The following is a 22,661-nucleotide window of genomic DNA, read 5'->3' on the forward strand; positions in this document are numbered from 1 at the left end:
GTGCTTAGGATCATATATCTTTTTTAAATCTATAAGAAGGTTCTGTGAAATTCAGTCCCTCTCTTTTCAATAATACTCTGTGTGGATTACAGCAAGAGGGAGGGCTGTGTCCTAGGCCTGCAAGAGACTCTGACATTCTGGAGCTTTGAGATTTTGAAGGGTGGCTCTTATCATCCTGTCAAAGGCCTTGTTTGGTCCTCCTGGGGGCTGTGAGGATTTGGTTGCTTGAATTAATCGGATGCTGAGCCCAGTGGCTGGACCATCCAAAATTGGCCCTAACACTTCACATTGTTTCTCAATACAACCAGACGAGCTCGCTCGCTCTCTCTCTCCCCTTCTCTGTCTTTGTCTCTGTCTCTGTCTCTCTTTCTCTTTCTCTCTACAAGATAGAACAAGGCATATAATGTACATCAATCAAACAGAAAGGGTGTCAACAGCAGAAAATGGTGGGATCAGGGAGGCTTAAGTTTCCTCTAATAATAAAAGCTTATGCTCCTCCTCTCCTTGCAAGAATGTGAACTTCGTGTTAGAAGAATGTCTGGTTTTCAAGAAAAGCCAGAGATTTGTATTTTATGCAAAACAATATGATATTTAAATGTCGCCAAGCAATTGAAAGGAAATCAAAACACTCTTCAGACTGAGCTTCTACCTGCCAAACAAAACTCTTGCTGTGAGCAGGATGTACCCAAGCTGCCAATCTTCGACCTCTGGTCTATGCAAACATTTTTGCAGCTCTATTCCGAGGGGGATTCTAGAGTTCTAAAGTTCTTGGGTTTAAACTCCAGGGTTGAACAGGTCCAGAAATGGGAGCAAACATGCATGTTAATTGTAAGGCCCCTCGCCGGGGTAGGGGGGAGCCATTGTCTTCTTTCCTCTCCGGGGATGGGCTGAGATAAGCAGGGCAGGCCTAACAAGCTTTGTCTTCTGGCTTTCGACCCCGGAAGAGGTCAAATCCCATCAGGGCTGAGCCCAGTGGCGCCCCCAAATCACCCTAAAAACCATAGCAAGAAAGATTCCTGAGCCCTGGAGGCAGGCGCCCATCCTTCATACAGCTGAACGGCCTCCCGTGTGTGTCAAGAGTCAGACAGACCTGGTTCCAGATCCTGGCTGGGAAGTTAGTTTGCCATCTCTGGGCTTGTTTGTCACCCATAAAATGGGGATAAAAATTCAAGGATGTGCTGGGGACAGGTGCTGAAAAGTGGTAGGTAAGGACAACCAAATCTAGACTAGACCAGGAAGGTACTCCGAATGAATCCCCGCTGTCCACTGCAATGCCATGTGACCCATACCTCCTTGGATGGTGGATATCCGAATAAGAGTCTAAGTTAAAGATGAGCCCATGGAGATGTCATCATAAGGCTAGCTGTGTGATTTGAGTTCATGGGAGGGCATCCAGGCCTCTTTCCAATGAGTAGTGATCATACACCCTGTGACTTCTTTTCTTTACATTTCAGAGGGACATGGAGTCCGTGACACTCCACCCAGCAGACAGTCCCCTGGTCTAAGAGCCTCCTATTCCTACAGGAAAGACCATGCCCTGCAGCTATATGGATGGAAGATCTCATCTCTAACCAGGGTCTAGGCAAGAGATCTTGTCCAGACAGACGGACACCAACCATAGTCTAGAACTCAGCTCTACCACTTCCCAGCTGTATGACTTGAGGCCAAGTTACCCGACTCCTTATCTTAAATTGGGAGCAATAACAGTAGCTGATTCTTAGGGCCCTTCCAGAGATGAAGAGATTTATCCGGAGCACAGAGCCCAGCACACAGGATTTCTCACTAAGTGGTAAGAGTTGGTTATTATATTTTAGCTACATGGGGCAGGAGAGGCCACCTGGCCCATCTGGCTATGTGGCTCCTTCCCCCCTGTGATGCCCCGAACTCTCCAAAGCATCTGAGAGACTTGGCCACTTTCCCCCGGATGTCTGTGTACTGGCCTGTGAAATGCAAGCCGCCTTCCCGACCACCTGTCTGGCGCACATCTGGGGTAAGAAACACTCCAAAGCCCTGAATCCTCTCCTCGGAATTGACTAAGCTCATTGCCTGAAGGCTATCTCTCATATTTTCTCTTTTATCCATTATTGACTTATAATTTCATTGCTAACCCTAAAAATTCACTGGGGCTTGCAAAAAAAAAAAAAGGATTTTGGGGGGACCATTATCTTTTTGTGAACTTCAAACAGACTGCATCAACTCTCCTTGCCTGCAAACTTTAGGATCTAATTCTTTCTGACTGGTACTTTCCCTAGACCCCCTGTGGGCCTCGGATAATTTCCACTGCTTTTCTCTAGACCTATGATATTTCTGCTGGGTTTTGGCTCCAGACTTCCAACAAGCAATCAAATGATGTAGAGGTCTTGATAACAATTTGTCATTGCAGCCACACCACACATACACAAGTCAGCATTGGAAAATAAAATTCTTCCAGAGATGAGTCACTCCGAAGCTTAATACAGGCTAAGGTAGGCTTCTGAGTACAGTTTGCCGAAAGGGAAGGAGACGCTATTGTTTTTAAAGCATATTAATCAGAAAACCTGGAATTTAATCTACTTCCTGCAGGAAAAGCCCTGTGGAGTAAAATAGAAAATAAAATGCAAAGGTATTTAATGAGATAAAAAGGGTATAGCTATTATTTCAGTTCTCAGCCCCTGCTTCTTGTTCTCTACCCTTTCCCCAACAAAGGGGCACATTTTCTGATTTTCATAGACAGTCCGTGTTCCTTTTGGAAATTCTAAGGGGAAAGAGCTGACCCTTCGTGAAAGCCACACGCATTGCCTCGTTTAATCAATCCTGACTCTCCCCGAACCTGTGAGAGATTTATCAGTCGGTTTGCAGTAGAGGAAACTGAGGCTCAGAGAGAGTCTATCACTTGCCCAACAGTCCACAGCTGGAATACATCAAAGCTGAAGTTCAAACCCCGGCTCCATAACGCACACTCATGCCGCTCACCGCACCCAGTGAGGAAATTCGGGAGGCTCCCCACTCAGAGACCCAGCTCACAGTCTTGGGCCACAATGACACACACTGGAGCTGGCCTCTCCACAACTCAGCTGCTCCCAAATGTCTCGAGTTCCCTGTGAGAGACCCTCTGATGTCCCTTTCCTCCCCTGCTCCCCACGACCTCCATCAGGCCCCTGCTCACTGCGACATCTGCTACGGTCATGGTCACAGGGTAAGGGGAGCAGAAACACTGCCCACAGAGCTTCTCTCCAACCTAATCCACCGAGGAAAACTGTTGCCAGGATCATTGCAGTGACAGCAAGATTCTCCTGTAGGGCCGAAGCACAAGCCTTCTGACCCTACTGCCACCCCAAATGGCTGGAAAACTGTGGGTGTGTGTCAGCATGCACAGAGAGAAAGAGCTGGTAGCTTTCAGTAGCTTCTCAAAGGGGTCTCTGAGATCCGTGCCAGATCAGGACCCATGGCCTTCACAGATTTTCTTGCCCCCGTCCCCTTCGTTGGAAGGCATTCATGGAGCCTGTGCTCCAAGAGAGCTCAAGCCAGTCGCATGGCTTCATGGAACTAGCAGCTCGACAGTCACCAACACTACAGGCCTGCGTTTGCTCTGGTAACCGCGACGTCCCACACGACAACACTAGCCTTTCACAGCTAAAGTTCCCCCTTGCTCCTGGCCCAGTTGGTTTGGTCTTCCTGACCACCTGAGTCTCTCAACTACAGGTATTCGGAAAGAACACTTACCCCGAAGGCTGTCTTTCCGGCTAGAACCATTAGCAGCAGAACTTGGGGAGCAGACATTTTGGCAAACATCTCTGCAGTTTAAGGACTCTTGTTTTGCTTTAAATGCAATTTCTTTCGTTGTCTGTGCCTTTAGGGGGGAAAAATGTCAGTCTTCAAGGATTCAGGAACAAATGAAGAGGATGCAAATTATTAACTAGGCATCAAATACTGTTTAATGTTTAATGTTTTGCAAACCAACTATCTTGATTAAACAAATAACTTTGGGCCGGGCTGAGTCATGGGGTGGTTTCTTTTCTGCGAGAAAGTCTCTAAAGAAAGTGACGGAGATAAAAAGCCTCCGGCTTTGGCTCCTGGCTGAAGCTGGAGGGCTGCCGAGTGCTTGGTGAAGAAGGCCCGATGCTTAACTAGCATCCCAGCTGCAGGATGAAAGCTCCGGACCAGGTGAGGCTTCTGCCACAGGCCTCTGACGTTGCTGATTCGGACAGAATGTTAATAGAGTTCTGATTCATCAAATCTCAAACAGAATTAAGGCATGGATGAGCTCCTAATAACATCACGCTTTATATTCATGAAAGATAAATTAAAGGATGCAAAACTGCTATTGACAAACATTGATTCTGGGCCCTTTGAAGCATTGCCCTTGGTTGCATGTTGGCTTCAAAAGTTTTCTTTTAAATTTCATTACGTAAGGTTTTTACTTTCTAATTATATATTTTTTTCTTTTCACTGGAGTCTTTCTTTGAGCAGGAGAGGAAAAAAAAATCCCGTGATGCTCATGTTTGGGGCCAATTGTTTTCTATGTTCCTTATTTAGTTATACGCTGTAGGTAGGGCTATATAATACAACAGTTACCCATTAAGCATGGGTTCTCATGGACACAATTGATCTCTTTAATAAGCACAGACTTGAGCTCCTGTAAACACCTGACTGCCCACAGTAATCTATGCCAGGGCTCCAGAAATCCTCCTGCCTGAGTCCTAAATCCAGGTTCTAAACCCCTGCTGCTGACTGAGGCAGGTGCTCCTGTGGGCCTCCTGCTCACCCATCTGCCCTTCTTATGTGCACACACACTCGGATGCTCAGTGGCTGCTGCCAGCTTTGGAAGCCAGGTTTCTAGTCATAGAGGGCCCCATGAGCACCCAACCAGGAGAAGGCCAAAGTCAATGCCCCAGCCACCAGATGGCCCTTGAAGGACACACCAAGTCTGGACATTTTACCTCTTAAATAACTCCCAATCTGTCTTCTTTTCTCCACTTATTTTTGTCTCCACCCTATTTTAGGCAGCCGTCAACTCACCTCCGATCAACATCCGCCTGACTCCTATAGCATATGTACATATACGTCTCTTTTTCTGGAAAGTTCTTCTCTAACCTCCTATCCTATCCCTCCCTTAATCCTTACTCTAGACATAACTCCATTCTTAACTCTAACCCTAATCACTCTTTAGCAAGGTCATCTCGTTAATTCACCTAGTTAAAGCATCTTTCAAATCTCAGCCCAAACATTACTTCCTCAGAAGCCTCGCATGTGTTTTTCCTTCAGAGCACTTTCCAACATCCTAATTGCACACTTGTGTTGTTATTTCATTAATATTTGTTCCCCCACTCTCCCTACTGGACTGAAAGCTCATGAGAGCAGTCACTCTGTTTTGCTCACCATTGAATTCCTGGCATGGATGCTTGGCACTCGCCTGGCCCATAATAGGTGTTCAATAAATATGTCTTAAATGAATAACCATTTTTTTTGACAATGACAATTGGATACTTTATAACCAGGAAACCTAAGATAGCATAGCCAACTCCATGTGGAAAGAGAAACTGGATGTAAAAAATTAAAGTATTTGTGAAATTTTGAACATTTTCCATTTATTCATGAACACTACATTACTAGTCGTCAAATATTCCCCAATGACGTGCTGTGAGCTAAGAGTCAGTGATGCAGGGTCCGAGGGGGCAGACAGGAATTTGCTTTTAAAGAGCACACATTCTGGTTGGGGGAGAGACAGACAGACAATGAAAATGTAAGAAAGATTACTTTTAGTAAAAAGAATGAAGCAAGGAGATGGGACAGACGTCCTTGTGGGTAGGAGGTTTCCATAGACTAACAGGTGGCAACAACGCTGATGGGGGCTCAGCGGGTCATTGGTGTGGTGCCGACACTGTTGATACTTATCTGATCACAGAGCAAGAGCGAAAAAAGGTCACGTGTGTGAGGAGTTTGCTGTTCTTCAGATTCAAAGCCGGTGGCTTCGTAGCATCTGCACAGATGGTGAAAAGTAGAAATGGAAATTTTGGGCAAATCAAATCACTGAATTATTCATGTGACTTACACATCTCTTTCCTCATCTGTGGCCCTGCGTGAACTAGTGACCCTCTGACTTTGTGAAGAGATTCCCAGGAAACAAACCTGAAGCTTTTCTTCCTGTGTCAACAGGAAGTGACTCAGATGAGCTGGCTGTTCATCTTTTTAATCCGGATTACTTTCCCTGACATATAATCTTCCCTTTATTACAAGCAAAAAGTGAACAATTTTGCTCTTTGTATAATAACCACAGGCCTCCCACATATTGTCCCTTATTTCCCTAAAGTTTTGTTATCGCTACAATGTGAATTGAATACATTTCTGCATGGAGCCCTAAAGGAGCGAATTCTCTAAAAGATACTTAATCCTTTCAATTTAGGAGGACAAAGAGGCTAGTTTATCATGTACTATGTCTTTATCTGGGGAGTTGGAACTAACCTACCTGGGATTTCTGATTTCTAAATTCAAATACCGAACCTTTAGCCTCTGTCCCCGTAAGGGTTTCAGATGGTATCAAGTTAGTCTGTTCTCTCCGTCTGGGTGACATTGTCTCAAGTGTTGGGTTACATGCCTCTGGAGAGAGCCCCTGTCAGGTGGCCTTGGGCCTCTGGTCCTCCAGGGGCTGATTCTTCCACCCTAAGGAAAGGCTTCCTCACTGTACCCCCTCCAGAGCCCCACATTCTGCTGTACTGGGTTAGCCAGTGTTTCTATGCAGCAACCACCTGTTTCGTTTGTATTCCTTGAGTGATAACAGTCTTCTGCCTTCTAGGCCTTTAGGACGGAGAGGCAGCAGAGAGGGGCACCCCAAAATAGCAGCTTGGACTCAGAACGCACCTAGGGTGAGCGCCAGCTCTGCCACATCCCCGCTGTGCGACTCTGGGCCAGTCATTCACTATCCCTGGGCCTCGGTTTCCTCATTTGCAAAATAAGGACAACATAGGTCCCTCTTCACGGTGTTACCGAGAGGCATATGTGGGAGCAGAAAGGCAAGGTGCTAAGTGCAGTGGCTGGCATAGGACATGCGCTGCGAACACATGGGCCTTGATGTCAATAAAGTCTTTTTATGGGATGGCACTTGCTGAGCCCCACAGAGGCTCAGAAATGAAAGGGCCTCATGCTCAGTGAGTCTGATCTCCAACCCAGGGAAGGAAGGACCATTTTCTTGGTAACCCTTATATCATTTGTTCTTTCTAGAACAGGGGTCAGCAAACGCTTGCTGAAAGGGCCAGATAATAAAAATTTTAGTTATTTTCTAGCTAACCAGTTTCTGTTGTGACTGCTCGATCTTGCCATTGTAACACACAAGCAGCCACAGGTAATACTTATGCCAATGGGCTATTGAACATATTGTAAAATATGTCCTTATATATATTGTTACATATTGGCTATGTTCCAATGAAACTATATTTCAAAAAGAAACACATAGTTTGCACATCTCTGCTCTTGAAGAAGATGATACAGATGCAGCCAAGGCATTGCACGATTTGAGGGGGGCCTGAAAAACAATGGAGACACATCAAAAACCATGGGAGGGGGTCTGGACTGATGTCACACTGCTGCCCTCATAGGGTTTACCAAAAAATTGCACTCCCCGCCCCACCATGGGCCTCAGGGGCGGGGCCTATGTACTAGGATCATCCCATCTTTGGATATGGGCTAGCCCCAAAGATATAAGTTTGGGGAAGGCAACCCTGGTCAAGGCTTAATTTTCAGAGAGGAACTCAGCTGAGAGCCTTCAGCAGCCAACACCTGGCAGACGAGAGAAATAGGGTATCTGGTGTCACCCCATCGCATTCACTACTGTTAACTGGAAATTTACTTTGCATCCCTTAGTAGAAATATCCAATTCAGGAAACCTAAATGGCTCAGCCAAGTTTTCAATGAGTATCCCCAGTCTATTCTTGGTCTAATCAGAGACAGCTGAGTGACAAACATGGCCAGGCGGATCCAGGTCCACGGGCAGACAACAACAGATGTTTCTGTGGCGTAATCAATATCGAAGAGAAAACCAGGATGCCATCATGGAAACCATAAACTCTACACGGTTATCAGCTGAGCTACAAATGTGTAGCTCAGCTCATTTGTAGCTCAGCTCCCTGTTGGCCAAAGGAGAAAGAAAACCCTGATCGTTTGGCATCGTTTTCATCACACTTAACTCAATTATATAGGAAAATTAAAGTTTTTTCCGCTATGGTCAATTCCAGGTAAAATTTGATCTTTATAAAACCTTATGATCTGATGAGCCCAGGTTGGAATTAGGTGAACAGGATGGGGAACCCCAGTGACACACTGGCAATCCTGAATTCCGTGTGGTCCCTTAGCATGGCCAGAAAAAGGATGCCCGTCGATCAGGCTGAGCCACAAGTCAGGATGAATCCATGATGCAGCTTGTCTTCTTTTTCTCAGAAGCTGTTGTAGAGTCTCCAGCACATAGTAGGTGCTCAAGAAATGCCAGCTGGAGGATAGGAGGGATGTATAGTCTCTTCCAATCCTTTCCATCTTAGAGAATGGCACCATCTTAGAGAACGGCTTCAAGTTGGAAATCTGGAAGTCAGCATCGAGCTCTCCCTTTCCTCTCCCTCCCCAAACCCAAATCATCACCATGTTTTCTATCTCCAGAATATATCTCAAATCCTTCCAGTACCTTCTATCTCTGCTGCCTCCATCCTAATTCAAGCCCATACCTCATCTCCTGCAATAGCCCCCTCACTGCTCTGCCTGTATTCACCCCTACCTCCTGTTAAATCCATTTTATACCACCCAGTAGCATTTATGGAATAAAAACCTAATCAGATCATGCCACACCCTACTTACAACTCCTCAATATTTCCCCTTTGCATGTAGAATAAAATCCTAAATTCTTATCAAGACCCTGCTGCTCTGGCCTCTGCTTACTTCTTCAACTTCACTGTGTGCCCTTCTCAGGTATGCAGTAATTTCCAGAAGACCAAGGACCTTGTCTGTTATGCTCATGACCATGTCCTAGCTCAGGGCGTGGTATGAAATGCCAATAAATATTTATTGGGTGGATGGATGGGTAGATGGGTGGATGGAGTGACAGTGGGTGACCACTTTTGATCAGATGACAGTCTCTCTCTTGGCAAGGGCTCACAACCAAACCATAAACTCCAAATTCAGAGATGCCTCCCTCTTGCCAAAATGAATCCTGGTCTTTGGTCATTGGTGGTTCTGGCTCTTGTGGTCTCTGAGGTTTGAAAAGACATAAGAATCACCAAGGCTGTACAACTGCGCAACGTCCAAATGCAGCACAACCCAATGTGAAGTAAACACCTCAGGAACTTCAGACGATAATTCGTCTATTCATTTGTACTTCTTTTCTTTCTTTAATCTTTCTGTGGGCTTCAATCTTCCCTCTTGCATTTTAAACTTCTTCTGTTTGGTGGCTGTCTATGGCAGAAAGTGTATTTTTTTTCCTCCTGATCTCTCCCATTCCATCAATCAGTTCTGCAGAAATACAAGGCCGCCCCCTTTGGATCTTCAGCCTCACAAAGAACTATCATCACCTGGGCTGTGTGATGTTTCCTGTTCTAAGTGCATCTTTGATTTATTAAACATTTTTGAGTCAAATTCCGCATACACTTTGCATGTTGGCAAGTTTCCTCCCCCCCGCCTTCAATGTAATAGAAAACCTGAAAGAGAGGAGGGATTTTGAGATTTGGGTGTCTCTTTCTGTCTAGATTCGTCAGCTTTCTGAATAGATTGCGCTGTGATATTTTCAAAGCCTTTTCTCTTTGGAGAAGGCAGACCTCTGAGCACCTCTTTCAAATGTACTTCTTTTAGACACTGCCTGACGTTGATACCTCTCCTAAGCTCATTTGCATGCCATCTCTGCAGTGCGGTGGCAAGAGCCTGGGTTGGCGTCGGATGGAGCGAGTAGCAAAGCTGCTTAATCGCTGTGTGATCTCGGGCAAGTCTCTTAGCCTCTCTGAGCCTGTCTTAAGTAAGTTTTGTGCGGATTAAATGAGAAGATATATGTAAAAGTGTTTGGCACATGGCACATTCCTGATTTGTGTTATCTTTCTTCCTTTTTTTTTCCCATTTCATTTCTTCATTTATTTTTAATTTATTACGGAAACTACGTCATCTCCAAACTGGCATGAGAATCAATGGAGCGAGTGTTTATAAAAGGGGTTAGACAAGAGTACAAAGAACAACACACACGGCTGTGTAATTTCTCTCCCTGAATCATGCGATCTTCCACTCATTTTAGGAGCATTCATTGAGTGCTCCTTGAGACGACACCCCGAGATGCATGAGGGACTTCTGTATCTGATGAGGGAAGACCAATTAGGCAAATCTACCATTTATGACAACAGGTCCTTGCCAAGGCCAACTCTGAGCCACGCAGGAGTCATGGGGCTCGGAGGAAGGCATATTCGAAGAATGACAGGTGCAGAATGGGTTCCATTAGTGACTATAGGATAGTTCTCAGCTAATGCTCTCAGTAAACCACACTCCCCGACCTCAGGCCATTCAGTAAAACCGACTGCTGTAGTTCTCTGTTTATCATCTGTTCCCAACACGTATTTATCACGTGCCCAGCACTGGGCTCGGCTCTGTGGATGGAGATGGGAGGAGAGACCACACCCACAGTGTCTACTTTTAAGGCTCTCACACCCCATCTGGGGAAGCAGCCCTTAACTCCTCTATGACTCAGTTTCCTCACTGGAGACACGAGGACCATATTAGTATAGACTTCATGGGGTTGCTACAACAGTTAAATGGGTCATCACGTGTAAAGTTCTAAGCACTTGGAACCATGCCAGCACATAGTGACTTTTCCAAGAGCATTCTTTAAACGACCCACCGTCCAGAGTGTCCATGGTAGGGGGGCTACAAATATTACTACCTAAAGTAGCACCAGGGGCCCAGTTAATTAGCATAAGCAATGTTAAGAAATAAATTTTTTTGTGGATGAAATGAGCAATATTCAAGATAGATGGTTGACTGCACAGGCACTTTTGCCCTGGCAGAAATAAAATAAAAAAATCTGGTGACATTGCCGCCTAACACCTTCAGAGAAGAATTCTAGGTCTAGATTCCCTTTTGGTCTTGCCTCGGGCTTGTGGTCCCACCAGAAGGCCAGTTGACTCCACCATTGAGCTATGATTACAAAATGACCCTTCTCTGCAAGTGGTGTCAGAATGGCTAAAAAGGCAGGGAGTGGGGACTTACAGAGACTAACGTGTGGGTGATTTTATGCCTCTTTGTACATGTGGCAGAACTACTTTTATTGTAATGCCATCAGGTAGCAGGTTGAGAGGGGAAGCCATGTACTCCTGTCCTCTAATTAGCAGAAAGCCCTATTATTTCCCAAAGAGCCTGGCAGCCGTTGAATGGACAAATTGGCTTAGGTCCGTTCACAGCATATAAAGTGTTTTGAACAGCTCCTGCTACGTGGCATAGACCTTAAATGTTAAGCCATTACTACCCTATGACATAATTAAAGACTAGTCAAGTGTTAGATCATGTGGAACAGGTGACCCGAGTTGCAGAATTTGAGAAGAGGTACTCAGGACAGTGTGTCCAGAAGCTAAACTCGGTCTCTGGAGAGCAAGGTTTATTTCTAGCTCCTTCTCGTATCAGCTTGGTAGCCCTGGGCATATCAACGACTTCCCTTTTCAACTGTAAAATGTAGTTCATTTCACCAACTTTGCCAATGTGTTGAAGGACAGAATGCTTCATGAACACGATTGCCCCCACCCCCAACAGAAGGGTTGATTGTTTTCTTGCCCTTGCTGATCTCACTCTTCCTGAACTGTTGAATATTGATTGGTGTGCTGTCACCGTGCCTTGCACCTAGCAGCCATTTGTGCAATTGTTTGTGCAATCTCTGCTTATCAGTTGACCTGGGAACAAGTGATTCTTTCTGAATAGCCCCTTCACCAGAGTTCATTTGCTCCTCTGACCTGCTGGGGTCTGTGGAATGTGCTCTTCTAGCTCCCAGGCGTGGCTCACCTTCGGGCGGTGGTTCTTGCAAAGGATGCGTGTGAGGGAGTCAGTCTGCGTGTGTGCCTATCCTTCACATCTGTCCTCCCAGCCCCACCCTCACCGCCTCACTGTGGCTCAGGCCCTCACGTCCCTCAGCTCTGCCCTCGCCTGCAGACTTCACCATACCAGATGAGCCACCTCTAAAATGCCAATCGGGTTGTGTCACTCATCCGCTTGAAACTCCTCATCAGTGCCTCATTGCCTACAGGACAAAGTCCAGGCTGATTATAGGAAGCCCTGCTAAGCTGGCCCCGGTGACTTTTGCTTTCTCCTCTCGCCACTGGTTTTATTCCCGCCCTATACTCCAGTCATAGGACCTATGATGCCTTCATTGATTTACCCTCGTGGTTCCCCTGCTAGTAAAGTCATCTTCCACCTCTGCTGCTTAGAAAATTTCACTCTTTCAAATCTCAGCTCGGGAGTCCTCCGGATGAAGCTTTCTTCTTCTGGAACTTGGAGTCTGCTCTCTACACTGAGGACTTCTGTGACATCCTGTGGATATGACCTAAACACCCTGGCATGTCCCACCTGAGGATACTTTGGGGCTGAGATTGTGATCCTCTCATCTTTGGATCTCCTGTATGTGGCACACAGCAGGTACTCAATAATCGTTTGCCAAATGAAATGGGTGTGTAAATGTCACCTTAGGGGTGTATGAGAAAATGGGGATCTGGGAAGGAGGATATAGAAATAAGCAGTGGTGCCTTCTGGAGATGACAGGTCTTTCAGTCTGGTCTGAGGCTATTCAGATGTTATTTTTGGAACTAAGTAAATAGACAGCAAATAAAGAAAGGCAGCATTAGTCAACGGGCCCATGGGAATCAGATCTTTCGGAAACAGGCCACCTGTCCCTATCAGTACTCATGTTCCTGCCAGTTCTGACCCCTCCCACTGGGTCCCGCACACACCTTTGCCGTGACCCCGTCTGGAGGGCTGGTATTCAAATGCAAGAACAGTGGAACTGAGAGTTCGAGGTTTGGATCCAAGTGTCCCCATTTTCTAACTAGTTGGTTATTCAACTAGTTGGTACCAATAAGGCCAATTAAATTAGACAAGATGGGTGAAGATCTTTGCATGTAATAAGCACTCAATAAATACAGCTGTTATTTTCCTGGGCTGCCTGAAAGCAAGAAATTCAACAACCACAAATGAAAATACATATTGCAGGAGAGAATGATTAAGGTACTTCATATGACATCCTGATGTTTCTTTTATGAGCTGGCATTCTTCCTTTGATTCTTCCACTTGATGATGTGGACCCAAGGAAATCCTAATAAAAAACTGTTATACATTCGGATTAGTTTCTGGGGGAAAATCATGTATTTTCATAAAGCCAAGCTCATTTTGTGGTTGGATTTAGGACCTTGTGATCGCACAAAAGTCAACAGACTCCAGAGGTGTCCACGTCTTTCTTCCAGCCCTAGCTCATGAAACCAGCCCTCTGATATGTTTGTCACAGAGGTATCTTTGAAACATTTACACTGGAGATGGCACCAGCCCCAGAGAAGGACACACTTGCACAGACAGCAATCAAAGTTTCCTGGTTTTTGAGAAATCATTGATTCTCCGATGACATTTGGAATGACTAGTCAATTCCCCATTTTATGCCCCAGGAATAGAGTGTTAGAGCTGGCTCCTACTGGATCGAAAGAGCTGACTGTACACATCTCTTCCCATCTCTGTACTGGTAGATTGAAATCGGCCATGCGGGAATATTTATATCACGGAAATTGGCAAACCCTATGCATCAGGGCTTCTCCCCTGCCGTGAGAGCCAGCATACCACTGTACCCAATGGAAATGAAAACAGAGAGCAAGTGACTCTGTCAATGTCACACAGCACAGTAGTTTAGAAGGGAAATAGTTAAGCAGAACTTTTTAGAAGATGTAAGACTTGAATTAGGCTTCTAAAAGAGTGTGATAGAATAGAAAGATGGATGGATGAATGGTAGGATGGATGGATGGATGGATGGATGGATGGATAGATGGATGGATGGACGGACTGTTAATCAGATAAATAGATAGAATAATGGCCATCAAATGTGCCAATGTCCTAGTACCCCCAAATGTATTAATATGTTAACTTATATGGCAAAAGAGACTTTGCAGATGCCATTTAGTATTTGGACCTTGAGATGGAAAGATTGTCTTGGATTGTCTGAGTGTACCCAATTTCTTAAAGACATGAATCCTTAAAAGCAGATAATCTTTCCTGGGTGGGTCAGAGGGATGAAACAGAAGGAAAAGGAGAGATTCAAAGTGTCAGAGAGACTAGACTTTGAAGATGGGGAAAGAGGGCCAAGAGCCAAGAATGTGGGTGGTCTCTAGAAGCTGAGAAATGGCCCTAGGCTGGTAGCCAGCACAAAATTGGGATCCATAAAAATACAGCTCTGCTGACACCTTGCTTTTAGCCCACTAAACCCATGTCTGACGTCTGACCTACAGAACTATAAAAGAATCAGTTTGTGTTGCTTAAGCCACTAAGTATGGTGAATTGTTATGGCAGCGATAGAAAACTAATAACTAGGCTAAAATTTAGTTGTTAAGAGAAAAACAGGGGAAGCATGAACGCAGGGGAAATGTCAAGAGCAAAGGCTCGGAGGAAGGAGGGGCGATGCGTTTTCAAGGAACTGAGAGTAACTACTTGAAGCAGAGTGGAAAGTAACTTTGGGAAGGCAGATGGGTCTCTGCGTGGTCCCAGGGAAACTGGTGGCAGGTGGCAAGGATAGAAGTAATGACCATAACAGATTCATGAGACTCGGGCTACAAGGTAGATGCCTACCATAGCCAGGCAGGTAATTTAAAATGAGTGGAATGAAAAGATGTAAGGAAAACAGCCTGACGATGGTGACGAAAGGCAATTAACACTTAGCTTCAGGGTGGGGAGCGATAGGGGGTGGTGAGGACTGTGGTGGGCTAGCCGTATCCAGCATTCTTGCCCGGCAGGAACGTGAGCCTTCAGTGGCCAGAAAATTGGCTTTTCCAAGAGAAGCCAGAAATCTTGAATTCTTTCCATTTCTAAATGTTGTGCCTGTGTGGGCCACCTCGTCTGTGTCACATAAAGTACACCCACGGGCCAGCGTTCAACCTTTGTTTTCTGCTCCCAGCTTTCTCTCCTCCTGGTTTTTGGATTCTGTGCTGACTCCCACTGTGGACTGAGCAAGCCTCGGGGGCGATTACACAATTCGGTAGTGGGAGGTCTCAAGGGGGCAGAGTCTGGCCTTCCTGCTAGCACAAGCCCAAGTGATTAATTATAAAAATAAGACATGAGATCATGCCTCCTCTTCCCATCCTTCTACTCTCCCCCCGAAACAAAACAAAACAAAACAAAAGAACAAATTTCGCTGGCTTGCTTTCCTGCTTGCTAAATACCTGCTGACTTCACATCAGCCCCTGGCCTTGGACTCTGAGAGGGAACGGGCCCACTGGGGGTCTTGCTTGTTGAGCCGACAAGAAGGTAGGTGATGACCAGCCACAGCCTGCACTCCTTGCTGCCCCCCTCCCGCCCCCACTTTCTTCGGGACCCGCCAGACTTACCTGGAGCCTTGTGGGGGAAGGAGGGGTGGAAAGGAGGGAAATTATTTAAATTTCTTTTCAGAAACTATGTAATTGATGCTGCATCTATGTGAACAGAATTCAATATTTTTCTTGCCCAAAGCTGCTATTTATTTATTTATTGGGGGGTGGGGGGTGGTGGGTAATTAATCCTTGTTACTTTTCTATTCTACCAGACTGAGTTGTTGCTGAGGAAGCGATTTGAAGTGGCAGAGCTCATACACACGAAAAACGAAGGCAGGAGAAGAGGGTGCCTGGGGACATTTCCCGAAGGAGCAGGCTCCCTGTTCCTGACAGAGGGTGGGCGCCTTCAGCCACTTCGCAGGGAGCCAGGACCCTCGTCTTGACAAGTCTGGCCCCAGCTAACCCATGGGCTGGGTGGCGTGGGGGCTGGGCACACAGGCTCTGGCGAAGGCTGGCCGGGCTGCCATTTTGGATCACTGCTTACAACTTGCCGTGAGCTTGGATAAATCATCCTCTCTGAGTCTCGGTTTCTTTACCTTACAGTGTGTGTGGGGTGGCGGGGGAGAGGTTGAATAGGGCAGATTATGTAAACTGCTTTGCCATTATTTCTTGATGTGTCATATTTATGAACATGCAGCCTAGACCACACATACCCAAAGTATGAAAATGTGGACACGTGTGTACCCTGCATGCAGATGCCTGTTTGTTCTCAGATCCACTCCCTTGCCTTATTCTGCACAGGTAGAAACGACCTCTATCAGGCCCTCCAGACCGCTGGCTTCTGGGTGGATTTGGCCACTAGGGCGCGGGTGAAAGATTGGCCGACAGGGAAGGGAAAAGGTAGGATAGCCCTCCCTTTTCTTTGATTCCGGCAGCGTCTCCGGAAAATTCTGTGCTTTCTCTATGATCCCAGCACCCACAGAATCTGGTGGAATTTCACTAGCTAAAATGACAGGGGAACTCTTTAAGTATTGCCATGTGTTAAATGCTTTACATGTATTTTTAATCTTATTTAACTCTCTCCATGACCTTATGAAGAGGATGCTACCATCATTAGCCCCATTTTACAGATGAGAAAACTGAGTCTCAGAGAAGTTAAACTTGCCTGCTGTCACTGGTGTAGCCAGAATGCGACCTAAGGCAGTCTGACTCGAAGGTACCGTGCCCACCAAGGAGTGTGCCTTGCAGAGCTGAGGACTGGCTCAAGCCTCGCTTTGATCAGCAAACCACAATCCTAACCACCAAACCCCATGAGCTGACACCAGCTCATGGTGGGCCTTCGCAAGTGACACTTCCCCTCCAGCCCCAGGAAGGGAAGAGCCGCCTCCAAAGGCTGCAGCAGTTAAAGTTTTGACAGACATCGCTAACTGGGCCCGAGGAAGGTTCTGTGGCTTTGATGGGAGGCAAGATCCCATCCAGGCAGTTCCGGAAGATGGCTTTGCTCTGAACAGATAATATAAAGGCCAGGAAAAGTGGAGGGGTGGAGGGAGGGATGGGGAAGGTAGAGGAGGTGGGAGGAGAAAGTCCCCTATTTCACAGAGCCAAGCCCCAGCCAGCACTCTCTGACGACCAGGGGAAAGGCTTTGAAAAGTGGAGGGACAGCACCTCAAACCCCGTCGCTGAAAGTGGGGGTGGATCCCAGCAGAATCACGTGGCAACTCCTGCTGTGGATCCAGGGAGACCGAGGAAAGAGTTCAGGTGATAAAAAAAAAAAAAATGTTAATAGGGGACTGCAATGCATCCGGCTGTAGTTCCAGTCTTCCGAGGCCCAGTCTGAAACCCTGGGAAGAGAATGCTGTCAGGCAGCAGCCTTCCCGCCCCAGGCTGACTCCGCTCACCCTGGGCGATGATGCACAATGCCAGGGCCCTTTGTGTGGGCGTGTGATGTGAGAGACTATATTAAATGCTGCCAAACAGGCGTCTGATAAGCATCTTCTCTTCTCCCGGGTCCTTGAACCACTGGGTAGCCACAGATGATAACATCTGGAGAGGAAATGGACCCTTTCCCCCAAGAAAGAGGAGGTGTCCTTGCGTCTAATTAAGAAAGAAGAAACCCATCGATGCCTCGCCTCCATCTCCAGAAAGGACATCTTAAGGCAAAAGATGTGGTCATGTTTCTTTTCTGTTGAATCCCTTCAATGCTTTCCTATTGTGATTAGAATAAAATCCATACTCCTTACCTGGCCAGCCAGGCCCCGTGTGGCCTAGTGCTTGCATTCTGGTGACCTCACCTTGGACCATTCTCCCTTTGTCTGCCAAACTCCAGGTGAAGGGCCTCCCCTCAGCGCATCAAACACACCCCGCTCTCCATCGCTGCCACGGGCCCTTTGCACGCTCACTTTTCTCTTCCTGGACCTCCTTCAGGCGGCTCTGCGTAGACTTGGCTCCTTCGCACTCTCTGGTCTCAGCCTAAATGCCCAGTTGCATTTCTTTTCAGAGAACAGAAGGTTTATTATTTCCTATCTCAACATCCTTTATGGTACTTCCATCCTATTCGGTGAATTTATTTATTGGTTGTCTCTTTCAATGGCCTCAAGCCCCTCTCCCTTGTCCTGTCTTGTTCTTGCCTGTGTTCTCAGCATCTAAGCGTAGGGTGGTTGCTCCGTGAATATTGCTGGCTCCATGACTGGCTGAAGGAGGGCGGGGAGCAGAGAAGCAGAGCTGGAACCATGGCTGGAGGAGGGGAACTGACCATTGTTCCTAGGGGTGACTGTCGATCCTGGAGGGGACGGTGATGCAGAGTCAACAGCAAGGAGTTGGCTGGCAAAGAGGGAAGGTTACGAAAGGGGGTTCACACAGGCACGAGGAGGCCTGTGCCCGTGTGCAGCCTTTCTCTTCGCCTCTGACTGTCCACTGGCGGACGTGTGTGTAGGCAAAAGTGGGGTGGACCTTGATCCCTTCACTTTGTCTGGGCCAGTTTCCAGGGCTGCGGACACCAGCTCCTCTTGCATTCCGCTCACTCCTTCATCTTGCTTATTTATGGGCAGCGCAGCTGTGAGTAATTCCAACCAACCCGTCACATTGTCTCAACTATTTTGAAATCATGTAGATAGAGAGGCGATAAGGGAAATGACGAAAGGCAGGAAAGCGAGACGCCACAGCATGTACATACGCAGACGCGTCTGGGTGCACATAGCACATATTTTAAAATAACATCAGTGTGTGCGTTCTTTAAACAAAGGTGACCAACAGAGAAATCACGGACCGTGCTATAGTTCTGTTGGGAAGAAGAAAGGAGAGGCGGGTGACTATGCCTGAGTGAGCCAAACTCGCATCCGTCCAAATCCAAGGTCATTGAGAAGGTACGTCATCGATGAAGCAAGAAGTGGTAATAGAAGCACCGTATATGGAGATACAGAGGTGATCGGTAGGACTCAAAACAGAAACAATTTTAAAAATTAAAAAGTAGTTGCTTCTAGGCTTGAGAGGGGACAGTTGTTTCTTATAAGCCATTTTATGCTATTATTTTTTTAATCCTAGGTATATATCACTTTGATACAATTTTTTAAAAATTATTTTTAAAGGGTATATTTCAGTGGTTTTGATAAACGTTGAAAATATTTTATACTTTCTAAAATATTCATACATTGAATTTTTTTTTTTTTTCGAAAGATGAAGACAGGTAAAAATGCAGCAGGGAAAAGGGAATAGGTTAGAAGGAACGTGCTGGACGCAACTTAAAAATCTAGAGAACAAGTTAAGACTGAGTAACTCCATCCGCGTGCCTCTCCCCAGGTTCCCCAGGCTAGTTGCATGGACTGTTGCCTTTTTCTGGAATGTTCCCCCTGTCCTGTCCTCAGCCCGTGCTCCTGGGACTATCTCAGATCCTGAACAGGCATCAAGTCCAATGTCCTTCCTCACCACACAATTGCAGGTGGAGAAAATTAATTACAGAGGAGCCTGCACGCCCCTGAGCTGAGTCTCAGTCAGTAAACAGCGCGTGAAAACTGAAATATTCCTGAGGTCCCCAAGTCCTCCTCAGCAAGGTGTCCTTCCTCATGCTCACAGAGCCTGGGGGAGCAGGGATGGGTAGCTCAGAGTCTTCTTGGGCACTTCCCTGTGTAATCTTTGAAGTGGGCTCCTGGTCCCACCTTCTTACGGATCCACCAAGACCCGCCTGGCATCCATGCTGGGCTCCTGGATTGGCCCGGATTCTTCTGGCATCGCTCAAACCTTAGACAGAGAAGGGAAACCGAAAGGCTCCTTTCAGTAAGGAGCCACCTCTCTCCTTCCTGACTGTGACTCTGCTCCTCGTCTTCCTTGATTTTTTTTTTTTTTTTAAGGTGAGGCAACTCTTGGTTGACCTGATAGATTGCAAGGACCTTATCAGCTTACGATCCCTTATTTTTTTATTTTTTATGCCTACAGCACCTGGTCTTCCTAGGTGGTCTCCCATCCAAGTACTAACCAGGTCCGACCCTGCTTAGCTTCCGAGATCAGACGGGATAGGGCTTGTTCAGGGTAGCTTGGCTGTAGACCTCTTTCTTGATTTTTAATAAACATGGCCTGGGTCATTCGTGCTGCCCTCGGAGATGCCCGCCGTGGCAGCCCCACTCTGCAGAAGCTTTTGCTGTATGCTCGATTTTTGTCAGATCCCTGCTCCTGACAGCTGAGGCTTACAGAGTCCTTCCTACTCACAGATGCTGCAGTTAAGTCTTTATAGGTGTGACTATGAACCAGTGCGAAACTGTTATTTTCCTCTAATGGCACTCTTCAGCCTTCAAGCATAGCCTTGGAGTCCTTTGGGACCCAAGCAGGCCTTATCTTGGGGCCAGAAGCCAGGCATGCCACAGAGAGGGGCTGGCGTCCACGGGTAGGTGTTAAGGTCCTCTGTGAGTGTCCTGTCTGGATCCGAAGCCAAGCCAGCCTGTTCTGTCCCTCAGTCTTTGCAGAACCTGATGCTCATGCTTTTAATGGTGTGAGAACAGGCAGGTCACGGGTCCCCAGGCTGAGAGGGAAAGACTCCTGGGTGGTTGGACAGAACGGGCGTGCATCACCTACGTGGCTTCTGCCCCTTTTCCTCTTCCTCCTCCCACCTCCCCTGACTGTCCTACAAAACTCTCACTCTCTATTCGTCCTCTGCGGGCTCCTCTTCTGCCCTTCCAAAAAAAGGATGCAGTAGCACTTCCACAAACAGCTCAACGCCGGGGCTTTGCCAAGGGCTTTCTCTTATCTCGACTCTCCTTTCTTAGAATGATTCAGGGCTGTTTTCAATTTGAGGATTAATCTAACCAAAGTACGGAATCTACTTCTCGAGAACGGGCTCCAGTCTGTTGTTTATCTGTCCTCCTCCCACCCCCTCCCTGTTTCACCCTAATCTTTGGAGCTTAAAAAGGCTTAAAATGCTTCTTAGGCATGGAATCGTTCCTGTAAGGCAACTATTGATGAGCTCAACGAAATGACTTCGAAGCTTGGTGCGTGAACTTTCCCCCGTGACTGCATTGCCGGGCGTCAAGTGAAGAGGGTCCTCCTGGTGTCTTATACCATCGGATATTTCCTTCCAGGGGAAAGGCTGCCCATCAGGATGTTCCAATAAGGAAACCTGGACCTGCCTTAGAGGTGGCAATGCAGAGTGGCCCTCACCCTTCTCCCTTCACTCGCTCATCTGACAAGATGGTGACAATCAGCATGACACAGCCTCGCCCCAGCACGGACCAAACCCTGGCCCCTCTGACCATACCTGAGAGATAGAGACACAGGAGTCCCTCCTTATTCTCAGGGGGATATGGTCCCAGACCCCCAGTAGATGCCTAAACCTAAAGACAGTACCAAACCCTGCACATGCTATGTTTTTTTCCTACACATACATTACCAGTGCTGCTCACCGCAACACAATGGGGTAAATTGTTCGCCCCATAATGACATTTTAGTCAACAACAGGCCACATATACAATGGTGGCCCTATAAGGTTCTAATGGAGTTGAATGATTCCTATCACCTAGTGACATCATAGCCTTAGTAAGGTAGTAACACAAGGCATGACTCACGTGTTTGTGGCTCACAGTGTGAACAAACCTATCGTGCTGCCGGTTGTATAAAAGTATAGCACATACAATTATGTTCAGTGCATACTACTTGATAGTGATAATAAACGCCTATGTTATTGGTTTATGTATTTACTATACTATATTTTTATCATTATTTTACAGTATGCTCGTTCTACTCACAAAAAAGTTTGCCGTGAAACCGTATGCCATGTTACGCTGGCAGCAGCCTCGTACGTCTTGTGTTAACTGTGTCTCTTGATTGCTTCGTTTTCTCCTGAGCTTGATTTAATCTCACGTTGTTTTATAAATTTAGCGTCACCTAAGGGTGCACTGTTTATAAAGTCTGCAGTGGCGTACGCTCACGTCTTAGGCCTTCACATTCACTCACTGCTCACTCACTGACTCACCCAGAGCAGCTTCCAGTCCCGCAAGCTCCATTCATAGCAAGTGCCCTATGCAGGTGTACCATTTTAAAATCTTTTTATACTGTGTTTTACTATACTTTTTCTATGTTTAGATACACAAATACTTATAATCGTGTTACAATTACCTGCAGTATGCAACACAGTAACAAATACTTATAATCGTGTTACAATTACCTGCAGTACGCAACACAGTAACATACAGGTTTGGTAGCCTAGGAGCAATGAGTTATACCTTGTAGCCTAGGTGGGTAGTGGGCTATGCCATCTAGGTGTGTATAAGTGCACTCTATGATGTTTGCACAATGACGAGATCACCTAACGATGCATTCTAAGGACGTATCCTCGTCGTTAAGCAGGACGTGACTAAAAGTGGTTCCGGTTTGCCGGATCAGGAGACCGAGGCTCAGAGAGGGGAAAGTGACATACCCACGGGATCTCAATGACTAAGTCTTCGTGTTAGGATTGAATTCAAGGTTCAGACTCCGCAGCCCTCCTGTAGCCCATTCCTGGTCCAGCTGCTTCCCACAGTGATAAGTGAGGCTGGCAAGATGGGTGCCGATGGGTGACCTTGGACAAGGTGCGAACCCTTTGTGGTATTAGGAAAAGAGGAGTCCGCGAATTGTTTGCAAATCAAATCAAGGGGCAATTTCATGCAATAGGATGAGAAAGAAAAGGACCCAGACTTAAGGTATCTCTGAGCTGAAATGAACATGTGA

General features: G+C 46.6%; 1 protein-coding gene, 1 long non-coding RNA gene and 1 pseudogene across 5 annotated transcripts in view; 1 reads left to right on the top strand and 2 right to left on the bottom strand.

Annotated features, from left to right (window-relative positions):
* The window catches only part of HABP2 (hyaluronan binding protein 2), a 33,064-nt gene extending 29,113 nt beyond the window's left edge, over positions 1 to 3,951 (bottom strand). The window contains exon 1 of the mRNA XM_006920852.3: positions 3,703 to 3,951. Within this exon, the coding sequence (XP_006920914.2) occupies positions 3,703 to 3,771 (69 nt within the window). The 5' untranslated portion in view covers positions 3,772 to 3,951. The remainder of the gene's footprint in view (positions 1 to 3,702) is intronic.
* A 9,771-nt stretch (positions 3,952 to 13,722) lies between these two features.
* On the top strand, positions 13,723 to 21,631 carry LOC112470134. 4 transcript variants are annotated; one of them, XR_003042865.1, is made up of 4 exons: positions 13,723 to 15,471; positions 15,746 to 16,373; positions 18,715 to 18,835; positions 20,887 to 21,631. It is a non-coding gene; the product is annotated as an uncharacterized LOC112470134 (long non-coding RNA). The 4 variants fall into 4 exon arrangements; XR_003042864.1 differs by having other exon boundaries at positions 15,746 to 15,869; positions 16,275 to 18,835; XR_003042863.1 differs by having other exon boundaries at positions 15,746 to 18,900.
* LOC112470200 lies at positions 19,893 to 20,011 on the bottom strand (annotated as a pseudogene).
* Positions 21,632 to 22,661: the final 1,030 nt, after the last annotated feature.

The sequence above is a fragment of the Pteropus alecto genome, unplaced genomic scaffold (assembly GCF_000325575.1).
Source record: "Pteropus alecto unplaced genomic scaffold, ASM32557v1 scaffold177, whole genome shotgun sequence".
Lineage (NCBI taxonomy): Eukaryota > Metazoa > Chordata > Mammalia > Chiroptera > Pteropodidae > Pteropus > Pteropus alecto.